Source organism: Lonchura striata, chromosome 7 (assembly GCF_050655825.1).
Source record: "Lonchura striata isolate lonStrDom1 chromosome 7, ASM5065582v1, whole genome shotgun sequence".
In the NCBI taxonomy this organism is placed as follows: domain Eukaryota; kingdom Metazoa; phylum Chordata; class Aves; order Passeriformes; family Estrildidae; genus Lonchura; species Lonchura striata.
The window spans coordinates 30,494,975-30,517,806 of record NC_140709.1 but is presented as its reverse complement, the minus strand read 5'-3'; the positions used below and the strand labels follow the sequence as shown (position 1 = coordinate 30,517,806).

Genomic DNA, 22,832 nt, shown 5'->3' with positions numbered 1-22,832 from the left:
TTCTGTTTTCAGGCAGAAATACACAAAGACGTTAAAAACTTTGGAAAAAAACAGCATGACAGCTGTGATGGTTTTTGAGGGTATTGCAAAAGTGATTTATTGAAGAGGTGACATTTTCTTAAACTGAGCTGTTATTAGCTTCCTACAGCTAGCATCGATTAGGGAAATTATTTAATTTCTAACATGTGTGGTAAAGCTACCAGTTAAAGACTTTTAATAATTTTTGGCTTTTGACAAAAGGATGTGTTTGAAAGTTAGATGATTGTTCTTTAAATCTTACTGCAAAATGAACAGGGAGAAATGCTGTAAAACATCTAGCATGAAGTTACAAACACAGAAAAAGCTAGAAACTTTCTTTAATTTCAGGTTGTGCAGGAATTCCTGGTGGTGCATTAGTCAGGCTGCTGGATACTTTCATTCTTACTTTTCTTGAAGCAGGACTCTGATAATCTTCCTTCAAGCATTTGTAAATGGTACATCCCATGTGGAAATCATTGCTATATTAATACAGAGTACAGGGTTGAGTAGAAAAGTGAGGTTCTTCAAAAGACAGGTGTCTGAACTGCATTGACAACTGGGCTAAGTCTGTGCAGTCTGTATTCTGCTGATTCCAGCACTTTGCCATGCATAGTGGCTTAACATTTGAGTGGTGTTTGACAAATGGTTTGTGGACTCAACTGGCAATAGCCTTTTTCTTTTTTAGTTAGTGTTGGTGGCTATTTTTTTTTCCTATTTGAGTATAAGGTCATGGTTCTGGGATACTGAAATAACCCATTATGTCAAAAGACAGCAGTAAGGTTTTCCTGTTGATTTGCTTTTCTAACACTCCTTGTGTACAGAGTAGGAGTTGTGAGTAAAAGCCTAAAATGTTCTGTGCAAACACTACAGAAATTGAGCACAGTTCAATTTTTCATAGTGAGAATAAATTTTGAGGTCTGTGGCTGATGAAATAACTAGTATCCCATTGCATAACCAGATCCTCTGGTGCATTTTTTCCCTAACATCTTCCACTATCTCCTTATCCTTGCTATCCAGCCTTCGCACTGTGTATCCAACTGAAACTTAAAGGAAGAATAATTGAGCTTAAACTGAGAGTGGTCACAGACCAGTAAATTTAATTAACAGGATTAAAACACAATGGTATCTATGCTCATGCCTGCGTTACTAAAAAACAGCAGCCTAATACACTCCTAAGTTATAAATGTGTGTAATATTTTATATGCTTTATTCCTGCTTTCCATGTAACTCTTCTTCACTTGCTTTTACTTTCAGTGTAAGAGTTCCTCTTGCATCTTGTACTGGACAGTTAAGGGATGAAACAGTTTATCTTAGTAGAAGCTATTTCTAAATTAAAAAGGCCTTGATTAAGGTGAGAGGGAGGAGCAAAACGTAAGTGATCCTAACTTTTGAAAGCTAAATTGCTCACTTTTTTAGCTAGGTTGCAATAGTGCTAGATGCTAGTATATAGAATATCATCAAACAGTTACAGGAAGTGTTTTTTTTTTTTTTTTTTTTTTTTTTTTTTTTTTTTTATGACAAGGAAGTGGTAGTGCCCTTTTTTAAGGGCAGGGATGAATTCTGAAAATTTGCTTTTGCAAGCCAGATAACAGAGGAATAACAAGTAACCAGGCAGTGTTTAATTTTGCTGATACTTTTGATGGAGTGTGGATACAATATTCAGAGATGCCAGAAACAGGCGTGCACTTTCATTAGACCCTTCATAACTTCTGTAGAGGCCAAGGTTTTGAAGCTAGAGGTTTTGTTTTTTCTTTTCTCACCAGAAGCACTTTGTTAGCTACTAAACATGTTTATCTTTGGTCTGAGTTTATAAATATGTAGTTTGCTCTTGCACCTTGGTAGTTCCTGGGTGAATAGCTGCCCACCTCTGTTATGGGACCAGTGTCTCACTATAGGAGTGGACAGAAAGCAGTTACTTACTGACTGGACCAGTGTTGGAGATACAACCAAGATATACAGCATCTGTAGCATGGTGACTTCTTCAAGGTGCCTGTCTTAGTCAGAGTGGCTGCTGACTGTGACTTGTAGCTTCCACAGAATCCCAAAATAGTTTGGATTGGAAAAGACCATTTAAAGGTCACTTAGTCCAAACCCCCCTCTGCAATGAGCAGGGACATCTTCAAGCAGATCAGGCTGCTGTGAGCCTCATGCAATCTGACCTTCAATGTTTCCAGGGGTGGGGCATTTACCACTTCACTGGGCAGCCTCTTCCAGCATTTCACCACCCTCACCATAAAATTTCTTCATTATATCAAATATAAAGTTGCCCTCTTTTAGTGGAAAACCATTACGCCTTGTCCCGTTGCGACCCTGCTAAAAGCCTGTCCCCATCTCTTACAGACTCACTGTAGGTACTGAAGGGCTGCAGTGAGGTCTCCCAGGACCCTCCTCTTCTCCAGACTGAGCAACCCTAGTTCTTTGAGCCTTACCTCTTAGGCTGGAGGTGCTCATCCCTCTGGCCATCTTGGTGGCTTCCTCCAGACCTGCTCCAGTGGGCTGGTGTCATTCCTGTGCTGAGGGCCCCAGAGCTGAGTGTAGTACTCTCTGTGGGGTCTCAGCAGAGTGGAGCAAAGGGGAGAATCCTCTCCCTTCACCTGCTGTCCACACTGCTCTGGATGCAGCCCAGGAAACATTTGGCTCCAAGTGCCTGTGCCCGGGTCGTGTCCAGCCTCTCCTCCACCTGCACCCACAAATCCTTCTCGGCAGGACTGCTCTTCATCTGTTCTTCCCCCAGGCAGTGTTGATTCCAGGAGTTACATGGCCCGGGTGTAGAACCCTGCACTTTATCTTGCTGACCTTCACGAGCACCTGAACAAGCTTCTTGAGTGTGTCCAGGTCCCTCTGGATATTGGCCCATCCCTCAGGCTTGTCACCTGCACCACTCAGCTTGGTGTCATTGGCAGACTTGCTGAGGCTTCATTCAGTCTCACTGTCATTATCATTGATGAAGATCTTCAATGGTTCCTGAGGGACCATTGTTTTGTGACAGTAATTGTAACCTCATTTTTATGACTGGTGTAATATTTGTTAATAACGCCTGAAACTATTATTAGCAATATCATATTTTAATATCATTTGTTGTTCTGTAAATCCTGTTCTACATTTTGGCAGTTCTGTCCTGAAGTACTGAGTAAGAATCTTCCAAATCTTCCACATTATTCGAAATTTAATCTTGTTTTTATTCTAGAAATTCAGCATCTGTTAAAATGAAGTCCCCCCACCCCAGAATCTGGTGTAGACATTGTACTGATGGAAAAGGAGGAACTGAAAGAAGGATTGCAAAATCCTTGTGCTTGGAATTCCTATGTTGGTTTTTCTTTGTATTTTAAAAAACAGTCCACCAGTATTGTAGTACACAGATTAGTATACTGCCAAAGAAGTCTAGTTGTTTAATAGTATTTTTTTTTTTCAAGAAGGTAAAGAAATATCAAAAGTCATTATTCATGAAATAGGTGAACTGGAATTTCCACTTAATTTGACTGTGAAAATTGCAAGTCCCCTGACCTGAAAAACAGCTTTTTGCATGTGTGGAACAGAATTATCTTGCTAAGTGTGTTCACAGTGCCAAAACACATCTTTTAGGTTAAGCAAACATTAGTTACTGACATCACTGATCTGATAAACTGCAGAGCAAGCCTTTTCACCCCTATTTAGCTGATAAACTTTACCAAAAGATGGACTATTTGACAAGGAGCAATTTTCTGTAAATGTATTAAATGTCATCCTCTTTGCTTTGGTTGTCTGTGCAGCCCCGTTGTTTAATTAGGCTGAGTGACCCATATTGAACAACAGCAGATGTGAAAGATAGGAAAACCACGTTGAGAGATTTTCTGTGTCAAAGGTACACATCTCTTTAATAGATTAAAATCTTATGAAGAGGCAGGTAAAATCTTGCTTAAATGGCTGAAGTATTTTTCTGCATCTTTTCAGACAGAAATTCCATACTTGGAACAGCTGTAAAATTAATTGCTCAGAAATGTGTAATTAAATAGGTTATCAGTTAACATTTCTCAGTGTATTTGCTGGCTAATTTTGCCAAAGTGAAATAGGAAAATTTCTTCTGCCAGACCTTCACCAGCCCTGGAATCACTTGTGTAGCAGAGGCATTCCTTAAAACATGAAATCTTGACATTTTGGGGAGCTCAGTTGAATGCTTTATGTAAATGATGAAGATGTAGGGGTGTAGATGATGTAACTTAGCATAGCTTTTAAAATTAGTTCCCTGCAGAATTAAGATGTAGACATCCTAAAGCTTTAGTTGCTGTGTTGGTAGTTCTGGTTCTGTTGGCTTGGCTGGACATACTGTCCCAAAAGATTGAAAGTGAAACATGCTGCCTGGAAGATCTGAATTTTCTTTAGGAAAAGGGCTGTTCAGTAATTTGCTTGAGGTAGTTGCAAACGTTTGTCTTGGTTGAATTGCCAGCCTGTCTGTGCATTAGTCAGTCAGCATAATTTAAATTAAAAAAAAAAAAATCTAGACTGTGAGACAAGGAAAGTTCTGTTGGCTTACAAAGCTGTCTTCTGTTCTTAGTATGTAAGTACAGGGTTTTAAATTGGAAAATGAGAGGTGATATTTTTTACTGCTGGTTTTCACAGCTAGTTACAAGGAAAGGAGGGAGGCAAGGGCAATCTAGAAGTTGTCTTAAATTTATAAGGGTATTTGGATATAATCATATTTTTATTAAAAATAATCATAAATCTGACTTGGATAAGTATTGGGAGAGAGAGGATTAAACGTCAGTCAGTAAGATTGCATTGGCCTATCTGGGGTCTGTGCTTAGCTGTAGCATTTTATTTTTGCAGTTATAGCCCTGAGTTCTGTTATTCAAAGAATTACTAATCTCTTGACAACTTCAGTGACTAGAATTTGGACCTACTTTTTGTAAACACATGCATAAATATATAAAATTATATAAATTGCCAATAAGCATTCTAGTTTCAGGCAATAGTTTATCTATTACTGTATAGGAACAAAGTATTGCCAGTATTAATAGATTATAAGATAGACCTTTAAAATGGATGGTTAAAATAATGTAAGACTGCATACTCTGATTTTAGTTACTATCTATGTATTTTTTTCTTTTGGTTTCATGTATCTTTGTCTTTTTGTGCCTGGAAACAAACCTGGGCACTTCAGGCGACCAAAGAATCAGAATCCCTTTGCTGTCACTGTCCCTCTCAGTCTGGAAGTGTAGTGGGCACTGCTTACAGGTCAAGTGTAAAGACTTGCCCTGTAAGCAGTGCCTGCTGCATGTGCTTTGGAATATCAGGGAATATTTTTATACTTTTTACAGGTTAATTCTGTCAACTTCAAATGGAAGGGAAAGCTGTCAGTACTACAGCTTTCTGTCTTAGAAGGATTCAGAGTGCTTAGTTTGGCAGGTTTCCTTCAGTTTTCACATGAAATGGAGATGCAGGTAATGAAAACCTGCAGGTGTAGGGGAAGCATATCTCAAAGTGAAACAGGTAACACCTGGGACCCTTGGAGAGTGGTGTGTTTACACTGATAAGCACAGTGACCATTAAAGGTGCATCTACACTGGGTTTACTTAGCTAAGTAGGTGTGATGAGAGTCACTCCTTCTGCTTCAGGTACTCTATTATGCTGCAGATGGCTTTGCTTGTTTCATGGTAACTGATGGGGCTTACATAAGCTTCTGGAAGGATAAGGACTTTGGGACTCCTCTGTAGAGTCCTGAAAAAGGGACTGTTTGGAAGAAAATATTACACATTTATCATCTCCTTCTTTTGCCTGTAGAACAGTTGGGTCAGTATGCTCTACAACTTCATTATGAGGCACGTACATCCTGGAATCTTAAAAATAAGTTATCCTCTGCAAGTAACATACCTATCCTTGGTAACATCAAAAAGAGGGATATATGATTAATCTTCTCCCAAAAACATCTAAATATAATCTTAGCGGTAAATGTCTAACAGTAAAAATATGACTAAACTGCAGTTAAGAATGTTTGCTACTGCAAAATCTGTGTATGCTACTTGAAATACTACCATTTTCTTTCTACTTGCAGTCTAACTAGGCTTTGTGTTCACTGATGAAAACGTTCTTTGAAATTAGTGGTAGCAGTGAAAATGTGTTTCCCTGAGGAGAACGCAAAAATGTGTATAAATAAAAATAGGCACTAAAATAATCTATGCTTTTTTTTCTGTTTTCCAGTAAAGTGAAACAAGGTCTCCTTCCCAGCTTAGAAGATCTGCTTTTCTATACTATAGCAGAAGGACAAGAAAAAATACCAGTTCATAAATTCATAACTGTAAGTTTACTGTTCCAAAGTGCTGTATGAATGTAACTACTGCAAGGTTATTTTAACATTTTAAATGCAAGAATGCAAAGCAAAGAATTTCTGTTGTACTTGTTTATCTGCGGGAAGGAACATATTATTTCCCCCCCAGTGCTGTTTCTGTGGTTAAGTAAGAGAATGAGTATATTAATGTTATTATTCGCTTCTTTGATGTGCAAAAGAGTACACTTGAAAGTAGCTGTGCCTGTGGCATAGCTCGGTAGTATTAGTGCTTGTGTAAAATGTAGTTGGACCACTGGATTTCAAATAACATTAATGTTTTGACATTAAGTGCAGCCAAAATGGCCAAAGGAAATTGCTAAAGAAACAGTGAAGTGTCACAATGTCTCTGTTGATGATGCATTGGCAGGTCTCTTATGGTGATAAATGCTGAGCAGTAGATAACTTGATTGTAATAGCATATCTTTTCACTTAGTAATTATTGTTTTATTGTAATAGGCACTCAAATCTACAGGATTACGTACATCTGATCCTCGATTGAAAGAGTGCATGGATATGCTAAGACTGACTCTTCAGACTACTTCAGATGGTGTTATGCTGGACAAAGACCTTTTTAAAAAGTAAACTTTCTGTCAATTATGTAACTGTATAATTCTGAGTGAATGCTGTCTGTGTGTTACTGAGTGCTGTCTTAAGGAGAGACATGAGGTATATAAATTGATTAGAAAGGGAGTCAAACACACACTCCTGATACTGTTTTGATAAAAGTTAGTTCTCAGATTTCATGCAGCAGACAGGCTATCTCATCTCCACAAGAAATTAATGTGTCAATATTGTTTGCATGTGTGTCTGACCCCATGCTGCAACTCTTGGTCAGATGCCAAACAATATTAATTGATGTAGCATTGTGAAATTCACATTCTCTGGACAGAGAGATAAAATTCTGTCTCTCAGGATTTTTGGAGAAGCGCAGAGAGAAGAAGAGAAAACAATCTCTATATCTGCTCCCTTGCTTTCCCCAAGTGGAATGTGGTATGGAGATTGTTTACCTGAAGTGATTGCTGGGTGGGGTTCTGGTGAAAGTTTCTTGGGTTCAGTGACCAATTGGATCCAGCTGTGGCTTGGGCTCTCAGCAGAGAGTCACTGGTTTTGTTAGTTAGATAGGTAAGTAAGAACTAAGTATGTAGAATAGAACAGTATCTCTTTAAGTAGTGTATTAATGTAATATAGTATAGTTTTACTAAAGCTATCCTTCAGCCTTCTGATCTGGAGCCAGACATTATTTCTTCCCCGAGATGGGGTTTGCCGCATTTTTACTATACAGCATGAAGTGTTTATTATGATTACATAAAACTGCTCTCTCACTGTATTGTCAGTTTTTAGTCTGAAGTTCAGGATTCTGCTTCTGTGTGGCGAGATGTTCAAAGCATGTATGTAAAAGTGAGTGTGTGGAAAATGGTGATGTTAAATTTCAAGATATGTGGAGATGAGAGGGGTTAGGATTGCAGACATTGGTCTGTTTTGGAAATGATCTGTGTGCTGTATTTTAGTGATGCTTTTGTGTGTTTTTTTTAGCAAAGTCTGTAGTCAGGTGAAAAGCATAAGCACTGTTCAGGTTGTCTTCTGTTTATTTCAAGCACACTCCTTTGCTCCTCTAACAGTTTTTGTATGCCAAAAGATTGGAAATATAGAAGCTCTTAAATTTTGAAGTGATAGTTTTAGACTATTTTTCTGTCTGCATTTTTATTCCATTTGCAGGGTAAATCATAATACCTAAAACTTATTTGCACATACAATGTTTAAAGTGCATATATGTAATACATATATTTTATGTACATATAGGTATATAAAATATATATGGTATATGCTTATGCTATACTATGTATTTACATAGTTTATGTAAGTATAAATATATAAACAGAAAAGTGTGTATATATATATAAACATTTTTGGAAATAGATTGAGAAAAAGTTAATGTCTATGTGTGCAGCAAAAAAGCCAGTCAACTCCTTAAGCAGATAATTTGTAAAGGTCCAGCATGGACTAACTTTACTCCTGTGTTAAATTTTAGACCATGTCTTCACTGTTTTTATTGTCAGCAGAGTAAGAACTCCAAATTGTTACATTCGGAAACCTTCTTGGGTGTATGGATGGATTGGAAAGGAAATTCATTTGCTGTTACGTGTTACATTTATACTAAAAGGCTTATTTGTCACAGTAAACTGAATTATGTTTTAGGCAAGGGCTCTGCATTGGAAAAAGAACTGATTGCTAATTAGCAGGATTATCTTATGTTCTGTGTCACATCTCTGGGATTTGATCCTCTGTGTGAGGAGAGTAGTCATTACTATAACAATTTGTGAAAAGCTTACATGGTTGCTTCTTGTGTAGGAAGAGTTTTGAATGTAAAGATTATGCAGAGGTGGAGAGGTGACTCTTACTTGACATAGCAAGCTTTCCTTTGCAGCAGCAGAAGGTTCCTTTGTAACCTTTTTTATAAATTACAAACCCCTGAAATTCAGTTACCCCTTCCATGTAGGGACACTGCATTTATTGTGAAAAGGATTGCACAGGGTCCCTGTATTTTCTTCTACAAGTGTTTAAGGTATGAAATATAATAATGTATCTAGTCAGCTGTACTTATGTTAGGACTTGAAAGCTTCAGTTTCCTAAACATAAAAGTCAGTGGTGTAATTCTCATGAATTTGAACCCAAAGCTGCCAATATCAAGGTTAAGTAATCTGGAATAGTGGTAGCATTGATTTGACTAAATCAATCAAGTCCAGTAGAAATTACTTGTAAAATACACAAGCTCATGCATGTGTATTGTCTGTCATTCTGTATGCTTTTTTTAGTGGTTCTAAACATTAGGCTCCAATTCTACTAAAATTGCATTATTTTGGTTTTTTGGCTTTACAGCACTCTCCACATCAGAAAGAATCCTCATGTTACAGGCAGAACCACTTGGACTTTTAATCTTTTATCTGCCGAGTTTCTTGAGTTGAAGAATTCTGAGGTGCACAATTTGGAGGGAGAGTTGCTAAATTAATGAATTAGCTTTTGATGTTGCATTTATCTTTGCAGGATGAGACCAGGCTGCTACTAAAGGCAGTGTAACATGTTGGTTAGCTTGCTATGAGACTGTTTTTCTTTTCTTTTTAGTACTACTATATATATAATATAATACTACTCACAATTCATCTGTTTTTAGATGAAACTTGGGCTGCTTTGTGTAGGGAAGCAGTAATAAGCAATCTGAGTCAGAACTTGAAAAATAATGGATAAACCTAACAAGGTGGTAAAGGAAGCAAAGTGATCCTAACTTTGTTGGAAAACAAAGATGCAATTTCCAAAACTCCTCAAACTGTTGCTTTCAAACTTGGTTATACAAGTCATTGACAGTTAATATTGATCATAAGACTTGCAGCCTAATCTTCCTAACCAAAATGTATCTGGAAAAATTTATAGTTTGAAATGACATTTTCTAAAGTGTGGCAAGAAATGCTTGGATTTGGATTTGACAAGAGAGGTTTTTTTTTTACAGGATGAGATTATAAAGTTTGTTGAAATGGAAGAATGTTAAGTTGGACATTTGTAGTATACCTATCCTGAACACCACAAAACTATGTGAGCGATAAGGGCCAAGTTGTTCACAATATTTGACTGTAGAAATGTTTTTATTTATCAGTATAATTATTTACTTAAATTTCTCCCTGTGATCTTTTCCTATTACTCCACTTCTTTGGAGACTGAGGCCAGCCATCTCCAGAGGGTTACCTGGAACATAATTAGTTAATTACTTGGGTGGGGAGGAGATGTCAGCTGCAGAATTTTAGAGGCTGTCATGGCTCATGTCGTGGCTGACTGAAAACTGTCAAACCTGTTTTGTGTCCTGTTAAAGGGAGACCCAAGAACTCTGTTATTTTGTCCATGCACCTATTGTTCTGAATTCCCATCTAGATTACTTGAGCTCTTGTATTTAATTTAGTCTGTGAATTCATACAATTTGGTTGGGTAAAATACCCAGGATAAATACCCAGACAAAGACCTGGGCAGAGTCTGGGAAAAATTGTACATGATAAATAGTGCTTTACCAGCACAGCCATTTCTTAGTGAGTTTTAATCCCTACAGTAAAGGGAGTGAACTGCTGAAGTGAACATCACAGGCTTGGTATAAATTTTAAGTGTATAAATTCCCTTCTTGTTTCAGAAACATAATGTGATCTTAAGAGCACTGTATTTCAGTGCATAGTGCCTTTTTGTTTTCCAGACTTTGTATTGAATTGTTCTAAAAGATTTGGGTGAACTTCAGAAATTTGTTTTTTCTTATAGGAGTGCTTAATGCTGCCCAGGTAGCACAGACAATGTAGAAGTGCATCTGAAGTTTGAACCTAGTGCATGTTATGTTGTTACTCCTTCTACACACATACCTGCCATCAGTGTTATTAATTACTTTTGAAAAGGGGTTTTGCACCTAGAGTAGGTGACTATAATTGGAAGCTGTGGGAACAAAAGCAAACAGCAGTTTTCGCAAGATACAGGAAAGAAATATGACAGATTGCAACAAAACTCAACTGCAATTTTAACATAGGCTAAGAAAGCAGCGTATAGCAAACAGCAGTTTGTAAGGTGACTGTGTACATCAGAAACTTCAGTTTCTCTTTCACTTTCGGAGAGTAGTGCCTATCAGCATTTGAAATGGGTATCAGTTGAATTTAAGATAAAGTCCTGGAAGTAGGAGGCGTTTAAAGGCTTAGAAAAAGAGGGGGGATTCAAAGAGAGGGTAATTCTGTCTCTCCACTGGTCTTCGTGCACCTTCATTTTGAACTGATGATGATTTTTAATACTAGGGTTATTGAAATATCTATTCTAAGTGAAAACAGTTCCCTAAAAATTATTTATTTTTCTGAATAAGTCTTAATTGGAAGGTATGCTCTTCTTGGTAGCAGGTGCCTAGATGTTCTTAACTTTCCATTTGCCTGCATTAATAGTATGTGTCTGCTTCTGTCAACAGTGCCAGAAGGCACGGTGTGAAGGTGTTAACAGTTTGTTTGCTGCTAAACCTGCCTTTGTGCTCCTTGCCCTGGGATCGTGCTGTTAATACCTTTTATCAGGTCATATTTCAACTGACTTGATAATTGCTCTCCTCTCTCACCCACGGACACACCGCTTTCAGCATGTCTCAGTTTGTGTTTTCATCCTTCCTTCTGTTTGTCCTAGATAAGTCCTTTCCTTTTTGCCTCATCGGTTTTTTAGCTGTCCCAGATGGGCTGACGTTCAGAGGGTGTGGCCGACAGTGTAACTGTGTTTTCTGCGCTGACAGGCGACAGAGATTCCTTGAGTGCTGCGGATATGAAAGAAGAAAGTTGCAGTACTTCAGGATATGTTATCGAGTTCTTCCACAGGGTTTTTTTCTCATTAGAGTGGAATCACGTTCCACTTTGGTCTGTTGGCAGCGTTCTCACCTTAGTTCACGGTGGAAAGGTGAAGTGAGAGAAAGCAACCCTGAACCTCCCAAGTCTGATTTAACTCTGAAATCAGTACTTTTTTAGACAAGGACTGGGTTAGATAAACTTCAGACAGTTTGATCCCAAGAATTGGGTGCTTTAGATCCCTTTTGCAAGCTGAGGTGCTACTTGAAGGCAGGTTGATAATGCCTTGCAGTACAGCTTCACAGTTGAAACTTCAGAAGAGAGCTTTAAGTAGAAAGGAATAAAAAGGAATGCAGTAAAGCTATTACAACTAATTTTAAAAAATAGAGTGGCAAATCGGAAATTAATAAGGACTTGTTCTTGTAGGCATGTAGCTTCAAGGGACTGAAAGTCCTAATTAAATAACATGTAATTGCGTTTTCACAGTACATTGTCAAAGTACTAATAAATGTTTTTAACTTTTTGCAGGTGTGTACAGAGTAATATTGTGTTGCTTACTCAAGCTTTCAGAAGGAAGTTTGTCATTCCAGATTTTATGTCATTTACTTCCCATATTGATGAGCTTTATGAAAGTGCTAAAAAACAATCTGGAGGAAAGGTAACCTCTTTATAAATTCAACTTCAAACTTCTGTAGGTTCTCAGTATTAACTAAATGCATAATTTGTTAAGTAGACAGGTTTTTCTTAACATTTTTAGCAAAATTAAACTGGTAACTTGATGAAAGAGTTTTGGAAGTTCAGTTATGCCTGCAATTTGTGAACTGTGTTAGAAATACAGTTCACAGCCTCTAAAAGTCTTGTAACATTTTGATGTTGGAATATGAAAATAGCATTATTTTTTCTTTATCTTACATAAATTGTAAAATTGCTGTGTAATTTGTCAGACTACAGTTAGGCTATAGAAAAATTATGCAGCTCTACACATCTGTCTAGATTGTGTGATTAAAGAAATTTTAATACTGCACCTTGGTTAGTAAATAAAATTTATTCTGGTGCTTATTTACAATAAATAAGTTGTAAAATCCCAGACTGTGCTATAGACAAAAAATTTTATATTATTTGAAAATGAAGGCCATGCTGTAATACAGAACACAGATACCTCTCTGAATGTGCTGAAAATTTTACTTAGAAAAAAAGTTTCATTTGATAATGATTTAGTGAATATAATAATTTAAAATCAAGTTTTAGATACAGCAGGTGATTATTTGTAGAATAAATCAGTTGTACCTTGTGTATTCTTTCCATTTATTTATAATATTATAATTACAATATTTATAATATTATAATATGATATTTATTTTAATCAACGTAGTGTTAAGTATTTTGGATATTGTAACGTGTCTCTCTTTATTTCATGCTATGATAGGTTGCTGACTATATTCCACAACTGGCCAAGTTCAGCCCTGATTTGTGGGGGGTGTCACTTTGCACCGTGGATGGACAGAGGTATATTGTAACTTCTACATTTTGTTCTTAGGATAGTTGAAGGAAAGAGAGAGGCAATGCTTCTGTAGCAATAATAATTGGAAGTTGAAAAGCTTTGTCTAACAGTACCTGTGCATCAAGCTGTATGTGTAACTTTCTGTGTAGGTCACAATGTACTTAAGTGTTAGCTCCTTCTCTGCATTTTAATGTTTTCACTGTAACATTCTTATATAATCTATGTGTCAGTGAAAAAATGCAGATTCATGTTATTTAGAAAGAAAATGAAGATGTGGGAACTGGACAGAGCTGAATACGATTTTGCTTTTCAGGTTTATCAAGCTTTCCCCTGTAAGGGTGTATGTAGGTCTTAGATCTAGTCAGAGTGATTTTATTTTTCTGTGTTAGTAACTCAGAGTAGCAGAGACAGTTAGGAGCCTAGATGTAAGGGGATACCTTGCACCATCTAGTTGAGAAGTAACATGAGCTCTGTGTCTCCCTTTGTGAGTACACAATGCAAGGTGCTCACCAGCTCTGCTGACCTGCAGGTTGCTGTGGTCCTACTGCAGGTTCTGGAAACAGCAATTTTTAGGTGTTGTGTTTGTGAATGGGGCATTCCTGAGGGTATCAGAGTTGCTTCTGGTGGCTGTGGCTTGGTGTTCATTTTGCCATGATCTGTTTAGATCTGTATGTTTGCTTCTAATTAACCATATGTTCTGTAATCTCTGTGAGAGGAGCTGTACAAGTGAGCAGAAGTATTTTTCTATTAATAGTAAAAAACCTTATATTTAAATTGGCATTTTGCTTTGTTTTGGATATTATGTGCTAATGAAAGTTCTTATAATGTTAATTTTTGTGATGCTTAATTTTGTGTAATGTTAGCTTTTATAATGCCAAAATGGTATTGTGATTTTCACTGAAGCCTTCTTGTGTTTTCTGCAAAGAACAGAAGCAAATACACTCCTGATTTTGCCATCAGACAAGTGGCTACTTCAAGCCTTTTGGTCTCTCTAGATGTGGCATATGCTGCTTGCATGAGTCACTCTTTGGTGCAGTCTGACATAGATGCTGAAAGTAAACTTTCCAAAAGACAGAATGTAATAATAAATGCTATATCTTTGCAATTATTAAAGGAAATGTAAATACGGCCATTTGATTATTATTCTCAAATTGCAAAACCAAGCTGTAGCTCATCTTTGTTTATACAGACATAAATCAGTATAGTGGCTCTGTTTGGGTCAGCTGTACCCTGCCGAGTGTGTAGTTTGCTATTGAGTAGGATAAGTGTAAGACTAAAGCTTTGAGGTGATTTTTTGCTCTGGTACAAATGCATTTCTGAACTTGTTTTTATTTTGTTACCTCTGCAGTAGTCAGCAACTGACTTTGTTATACTTGGCTTAGGGAGTCAGTTCCTAAAACCTCTAAATCTCATGGTTATGTTCTTTAAAATGAGACTCAGTAATAATACGCTTTTGCTTTTTGGGGCGTTTTTGTTCGTAGTCCTTGTGTGTTGAAGGATAGATGAAGCATTTAACACTACTGCCACAGCTGACAAACAGGAAATCTGAAGCTTCTTCATCCTTGTTTTTCCCAGGCATTCTGTGGGTGATACCAAAGTTCCATTTTGTCTCCAGTCCTGCGTAAAGCCTTTGAAATACGCGATTGCTGTCAATGATCTTGGCACAGAGTACGTGCACAGATATGTTGGTAAAGAGCCTAGTGGATTAAGATTCAACAAATTGTTCCTGAATGAAGATGGTAAGAGATACATTATACTTAAAAATGCAAATACTCAGGTTTAGAAAATTATGAGGCAAGCCTACACGTTTTTTTCAGTCTTTTTGATTTTACTGTATCTTCTTAAGTCTGATTACTAGGCAGTGTCCCAGAATATTTTGCTATCAACAAGGTACACTTGGTCTTTGTTAGTCACTTTAGCCTAATTTAGAATGCAGTGAAAGATGTTTTATTGCTTCTGTTCTATTTGCTAGTTACTAAGCTGTAGGAAAACCCAAAGAGTTCTAACAGTGCAGGCATTTGAAATTTATTTTTATTTGGTTGAGTTGGTAGCAAGAGTTCGTTAATCTAGGCTTCTGTAAAATGGTGGTGAAAGAATCAAAGATGTTAAATTGATTTAAAAAAACATATAACTTCTCAGCCTTCTGAGAAGCAGGTGCTGGTGCCAAAGGCCAGCAGTGACTAGTTTCCAGAAGGCGAAATCTTCCCACAGTTTATTCTAAGTGGAATTTGGCTACTGATTCAAAACAATGTTTTTATTTTTTTTTTTCCCTGTGGCAGGATTATTTTAGCAAGGATTTCTCCTACAGCACTTACCTAGATTATTTTTTCATAATGTATTAATTCTTAAGAATGGAAATGTTTTTGTTTTTTTTTTTTCCTTAAGTTTTATGGCAAAAATCTGAGAAAGATGACTCATATAGCCTTAGAGGAAATACTGGATGTTATCTCTGAAACACAAATGTTTCTTGTGGATCTATCTCAGTAAAAGAACAGACAATGTTTCCGTTGCCATGGTGTTGCAATTAATATTTAATTACCAGCATAAGGCTTGGATGGCATTTTTGTCAAGGACTGTATTGAATTCTGACTTAAATATCTGTAGTATTAATATATTAATGATACCTAATTATTGTTTTAAATACATGCAAATGATTTATATAAAATTTATTTATTTATACCTTAAAATCCTCTTTCCATACTTAGAAATAAAATATATCTTTGCAATTTATTTCTTCTCTTTTATTATGTTAGTAAATTGTGATGAAATACCAATGTAGGAAGACATTGCCAAGAAAGGATTAAGCATTTTGTCAAGTTATGCTGTCTTGTTTTTGCTTTCTTAGTTTTTTTAAATACAGTGTTGTACAGTATGAAGACTTGTCTTTTATATCCTACAAAAACTTTACTATAAAAAAAGCTTTGATGGTGCTGAAAATTGCCCCTTAATTGATTTGAACTAATATACATGTTCTGTATTTTCTCTTTTTAATAACATGACAAAGTGTAGTAATTATTTCCTTACTTTATTGCTTCTTTTAAAATTGAACTATAGGGGAAGATGAATTGGTGGCTGTGGTCTTTTACATTACTGTTAAAATTCAAGAGTGTTTATAAGGCTGCTATGTATAAGAGAAATTGGACAATTGAAATTTTGACCAATGAACATGAAATTAATAGAGAAGACTTAATTCACATGATGGAAAGTTTAATTTTTAAGTATGTACTTCTGTGGCTGGTAGACATGAGTAAAAAAGTTCTGGAACTGACCTGGATGGCCTCTTATACAGTCCTTAAGAAAAGACTAAAACAGAAAGTAGAAGTCTAATAAATAGGAACATTTCAGTACTAGTGAGAGAAAGGGAGGTTGAGTTTCTCCAAGTAAAGGAAGAGGAGGGAAGAGAAGGATTTGAAAGATTAAATCTACACTTTGCTTGTAGATTTAAACCACTGTATGAACTTCAGATATGCAGAGTATTTGTCAATTTGAACATCTATAAATACTTTGAAGACCAGATTTGAAAATTAAAAAAAAATAGATATTTAATGTATTTACTTCCTAAATATTCAGACATAGTTAAATTTTATGTTCATAATCCAGATTTCATGAGATGATACGCAGGTGTTTGAAAACTGTTTAGACATGCATCTGAAGGTATTTTTTCTATACTGACTATTTGGAAGATTCCTAAAACAGGATATTCCTGCATTTCATTGTTTACTGGTATTGAGATTCAAGCTGGAAAGAATGACAAATATTTTAGGAAAATGTTAAATAAAGACAATATTAGCTAAATTTTAAGACAATTTTAGCTAAAAATGTCAACTTATAACAAAAGCTGTTGCTGTGCTTTGAGTATGATCTGTGCTGTGCAATGGAAATTTGGAAACTTCTGTGGGCTTATGAATATTGACTTCTAAAACTTGTTTTATCAAAGGGAATATATTGCCCAATCCAGTTGAGATTTCTGGAGGAATAAAACAAATTCTGTGCTAATCTAAAAAATATTATTCTAGTTGATTGAGGTAGATCAGAAACTTTCCATAGTAAAGTATGTCTGAAACAGGCATTATCAGGAATAATATTCCTGGCAATGGTCATTAAACAACTACAGGCTTTTTCATGTCTGTTGAGTTCATGATGCAACAAGTCTAACAATACCTATATTTATGAACAGTTAGTATCTTTTACCCATACATACAACCTCCTGGTGATAATTGTTTGTAGAATTTGTCCAGCAATGCAATCCTTTGAGGAACTTAGTCCAGTAATAAAAGTTGTATTGTAATTCAATGGGGAACTGCCAGGAAATTGTTTATTTTGCTTATATTTCAATGTTTTTAATGATAAAAACATGAACTTACTTGCATGTATAATGAAATTATACAGCAATACATGTGAGTTGCAGAGAAACTGTGTAAAAGATACTTTTTTTTTGTCAGTGTGAGCAGATCACTGCCTTTATTATTTGATTATAAAGTGCACATGTGTTTGGTTTCAGTAATGTTTGTCACTTAGGGTTGCACAGTTTGATACCTCTTTCTAAAATTAAGGGATATTTCTTCACCTCTTAGGCAAACTTGCAGTTACAGTTCTCAGTCTTCATGCTTAGTTGTTGTACAAGGTGGAATCCCTTTGCTGATGGCACCCACTGAGGTAAATCAGTAGTGACTGCTGCTTTAGAAATAGATCTGTACATGAATTTCTTTAAAAATTAATGTAGTGTCAGAACCTGTACATCCCCCAGAGGCAAAAAAACTACCTGGGAATGGAAGGCATCTCTTCTTTAAAATCTGCAGAAATCTCTCAGAATGCAAGTTTTTATTTAGGCAACCTAGCCCTTAAAAGGGCTATAGCTTAAGTTTGAGGAGAGGTTCTTCATTGCAGAATGAAGTATTTCGGTTGGAAGGGACCTGCAACATCATCTATCAAAAGCATTGTCCAAATGCCTCTTAAACACTGACAGGCTTGGGGATGGAGCACCTCTAGGAAGCTTGTAGCTGTTTTTGGCAAGATAGAAAGTTGTCTGTCTGTTGTGTATGGGAAGGTATTCCCTGGTGCTGTGCAGATAATGGTGAAAACTGCATACCTGGGAGCTGGATACCCTGGCAGGGTTTGCTCTGCCGAGAAGAGGCAGCAGTGGGTTGGTTAATGGCAGGTGTCCTGCTCAGCACTGTGGCATGCTGGAGTTGGCAGCAGTAGGACAGAACCTCAGAGGACAGCTGTTGGTGTGTGCTGAACCAGGCTGCTGTACCCTGCCTTGGCTGCTAAGGGTCTCACAGTGATGTTCTTCCTGCCCTATCGTGTGGGGAAAAGCACACAACTGCGTTTCACATGCACATTCAAAAAGTCCTTGTTTTGTTTCATCAGGAGCTTCTCCCCTTCTTCATGTGTGGGCAGCACATGGAAATGTGTTAGTTGTAAAGTGGCCAGAACAAGTACAAGTAGCTTGGGATGTTAGGCAGTCAGATACAGGAATTTTGAGAGTAGAGGCACCAGGAATGCTTTGACTTTGAAGGTAAGTGGTGACATCTTCAAAGAAATGAGAAGCAATAGCATTTCGGAGGGTATATTCTGTGTAGACATATCACATTAGTAAGCCTTTCAGTTGCTGTATGCTAAACAAACATTGCACAAAATTTTTACTCAAATGTACATGTGGTATGGAATCTGGTTGTGTTTTTTCTTTGTACCATGTGGCAGATTGAAACTACAGAGATGCACATAAGAATCAAGAGCAAAATATTTATAAAAATATTTTTAGAATGGGCTGCGTGTGATAAATTCATGAGTGTTTTTATGGACTGGAGTGATACCTTATGTTGGTGAGAGGAAGCTGTAAAGAAGAGAAGCATAGCTAGAGTGAGCAATAAGGCTGATCGTGCATGAGAGCGCTCTGTTGTCCTGGTCTGTGTGTCCAGAGCTGGGATCCCCAGCTCAAGGAGTGAAAAACTGGGGAGGGCTGCAGCACAGGGCTAGCAGGGTTCTGTGCAGCCCAGGGCACACATAACTCCCAAGGAGCAGTTGGAGGGGGGAGCCTAGGGCTTCCCTGGAAACCTCTTCAAATTCTTGAAGAGCAATTGCCAACATGAAGAGTTCTGTTGTAACTCTTCTTGGTAGTGGCACCTGGTACAACAAAGGCCAGTGGCCTCATGCTGTGTTTTGGGAGCTGCAGATTAGATATCGGGGTAAATTTGTCATCTAGCATGAAAAAGATTGCTGGAGAGGGAGGGGATTTGCCACGTTCAGAAGTTTTCAAGACTCAGTTAATGAAACTGTGGCAAGAGCCTTGCTTTGAGTGGGAGGGTGGATGAGATGAACCTCGAGATGTCTCTTCTAACCCACAGGCTGTGATGCTGTGAGTGGTCATTTGACTTGTGTTCAGGTTTGTGGTCCCTGAGGAACTATAGAAATGCTATTTTTTCTTATCCAAGATCTGGTGTTGAGAGTCAAATACATTTGGCCCTCATTGCTTGTATTAATAGATAACAACAGGATATTTGATATATGTGACTCCTAAGTACAAGCAAATGAAATCTGAACAATTTGTGAGACCCTTCCAGAGAGAAAAGGAATAGTAGTAACAACTTTAAAATATTATCTGGCAATAAGTTTGTATTTTGGGGGAGCTTCATTTTTTGTAAGTTAACGGCCTTATTTTTCTACTAATAGAAGGATTTAATTTATTTAAAAGTTCCTTTAAATACTGACTTTCTGAAAAATATTCATAAAACTTAGGTTAGTTTTTGAAGATTAACTGATAGTCATAGGTGGCTAAGTGCCATTGACCACAACCAGTGTAATTTTCATGGGAATATATGTGCATGCTGCAAATACCAGACTCATCTCCAAAACCCAAGCAATCTCAAACTTCTTCTAGAGTCCTTGTTTGTACATCACACATAAAAATAGTGGACTCTTTTTGTGCAGTTTTTAAATCAGTATTTTTTCAGATTTGGAGGTAAAGGAACAGCAAATAAAGAATTTAAACCTTTCATGATATTAATGTATTGAGATTTGTTTGAGGTTTTCAGACACTAGAGTGCTCAGAAGTCAACATCCTAGTTAAAAGGCACATCAAAAATGTTAGTTGTAAAAGAAAAGGGTTATTTGTGGAAGGTAGATTATTTGGGAAAAGTAAGATGGCTGATGAGAGTCTTTTTAGAAAAAGGAGATGCAAAAGAAGGTGATTTATTCAGCAGCCAAGAATGACTTGGGAATGTAAAGATACTGTTAATATAGAGATCAGTGGGGAAAAGGAAAATGTAAGTGTAGCAGGTATGTGCAAGTCAGGTATGAAGTAAGCTAAATTCTTAAATAAAGAGGATTTGTAATTTTCAAGAAAAGAAATGATGCTAAGCCAAATAATTTACTGGATTGTTAAGTAGCATAAGTGGGCTGAGTGTGTTGTAAGCTGTAAAATATTGTGCTCAGAATTATAGAATATTGTGTATAGTGTTGGGTTACAGTGTTTTTAAAATGTTTAAGATGATCTAATTGCTATTCTGTAATAGTAGCTTTTCAATCTTAAAACTTCATACTTACTTAAATCTAGAATAATTTTTCACTTCGGCACTTGACTGGTTTTGTCTAACAGACATGTCTTGGAATATATTTGTAATTGAAAACTTTATTTCACAGACAGGCCTCATAACCCTATGGTGAATGCTGGAGCAATTGTGATCACATCTTTAATCAAGGTAAGAAGTTAATTTTTAGTTTCTCTCTGAGTATTTTAGTAGAATGTAGAAAAAATTTGATGTGCAGATTATAAACTGTATTAGATTTTTTTTTCTGCAATATTTGACAGCACTTTACTCATTTGCAGGTAGACAAGTTCTGATATTTTGGGAATTGTAACCCTTCCAAACGAATACAGTGTTAAAATAGCAGTTTATAACAAGTATCAGTGCATCTGAAGGACTCTTTTTCCTTGATGGTATTAGATTTGTTTCCTTCTTGATCTGCACAACACTTGATATTCTCTTCAGAGTGTTGCCTTCCACTTGTTAATTGCTGAGGAAGTATATTTGTCAGGAATGTACTTTATAGCACTCAGAAGTACATTTCTGAGTGTCTAAATGCTCTTAAAGAGCATAAAGTTACAGGAATATTACTTCCAGTGCAGAAGAAATGGAAGATACTATAATTTAATAGTAATATTAAATATTACAGTAACAGGAGCAATGCTGCTATTCTGAATGTCAGTCTTGTGTTGAATTTGTGTGCTATTAACATCCTGCACCACTAAATTATGTTGAGCTTCTATGGTACATAGTTGCTGTTGGGACATAAGTGTACTTTCATAGACAAGAGTGTTTGAAAACAGTTACTTATTTTGCCAAGCACACCAGGTCTGAATGACTTTACATCTTTAGACCATGATCTTGAGACTTTTGGAAAGCTGTATTTTATTTTTTTTTAAGAACAGCTGTATAAATGTCTTGAAGTTGTTAATGGTATAAACTCCTTGTAACATTAATGCTTGCCAGATACTTGACTTGTATTTTCTGCTGGTTTTAGTAGCCAGAGGTACAAAAAGAATTTTTTTTCCCTAAGGGTACCTGCATAGAGTTCTGGGGAACATATCAATCCCGTGGAATTTTTGAGTCGTAAACTTGTTACTGTTACTTCAGAGGTCTAAATGTCTTGTTTACTACCTGTTTCTTGGTTACATTTCAAAGTCCATTAGCTACAGTGTGTTTCCTACCCCCTGTTTCCAAAACGTTGATTTTAAAATTACTTAGATCATGATTTTCTGTTATTTTATATTTAAAGAAGGTGTAAGAACTCCTGCTTAAAGACATTTGTCTTTGATAGCTGTAGGTGAAAGAAAATGGCCTTAAGTATGACAGGTAAATTTATTCACATTTAATGTTTTTAAAAGGTTGACTGAGCATTGAAATTCACTTGGATAATAGTGAATTTTAAAATCTGACTTAACACATTTGTTTGAAATGTTAAAATGTTAGTCCAACTACAACATGCCCTATGATCTTAAGGCAAAACAAAAGCATGTGCCTCTTGCAGAAGGCACGTAGTTCTTGATAAATGGTGTACTTCTGAATAGATAACATGGATTTGTTTAATGCATGCAACTGTGGTATTTGTTAGAAGGATTGGGGATTGGTTTTGCTGGGTTGCTTTTTTTTAAACTTTTATTTGGGTTTTTTCTGTAATGTTTTTATAGAAGGTATTGCATTGCACTAACATTTCTGCATGTGGTAACTGCACGTCTAGTGGACACTTATCTTACTTATCACACCATTATTTGTTTTCAGTGTGATTAAAATGTAGATTTTCTGTACTGCTTTCATTAAGATACCATTTATCATTTGAATTACTAACCAAGCTAAATATATGCTGAAGACAATTGCATAGAGGGTCACAGGTACAAAACTACTTAGTAGTTGTAATTTTTGTGGAGTAACTTCTTTACAATCTGCAGTTTAACATTATTCCTACTAATCAATGAATTGCATAGTTCACATTTGTATTTGATCTAATATCAAATTTACCTTTTTCTCTGAAAAAGGTGGCTTCATTAACTCATGTTTTTCCCTCAATTCTTCTGCATTTATTAATTTTATTTAAGATGTTACTTACATGTCTTGAAGGCAGTGTATGGCTTTTTAAGGACAAGAAAATTTAAATTCACCATGTATTGCAGATTTATCTAACG

General features: G+C 36.4%; 1 protein-coding gene across 3 annotated transcripts in view; it reads left to right on the top strand.

The window, feature by feature from the left end:
• Positions 1-22,832, top strand: part of GLS (glutaminase) — a 61,780-nt gene that overhangs the window by 2,013 nt on the left and 36,935 nt on the right. For all 3 annotated transcript variants that reach the window (XM_021531379.4, XM_085585287.1, XM_085585288.1), the window contains exons 2-7: positions 6,193-6,289; positions 6,776-6,897; positions 12,178-12,307; positions 13,076-13,155; positions 14,726-14,889; positions 20,792-20,850. In XM_021531379.4, the coding sequence (XP_021387054.3) occupies positions 6,193-6,289; positions 6,776-6,897; positions 12,178-12,307; positions 13,076-13,155; positions 14,726-14,889; positions 20,792-20,850 (652 nt within the window). The remainder of the gene's footprint in view (positions 1-6,192; positions 6,290-6,775; positions 6,898-12,177; positions 12,308-13,075; positions 13,156-14,725; positions 14,890-20,791; positions 20,851-22,832) is intronic.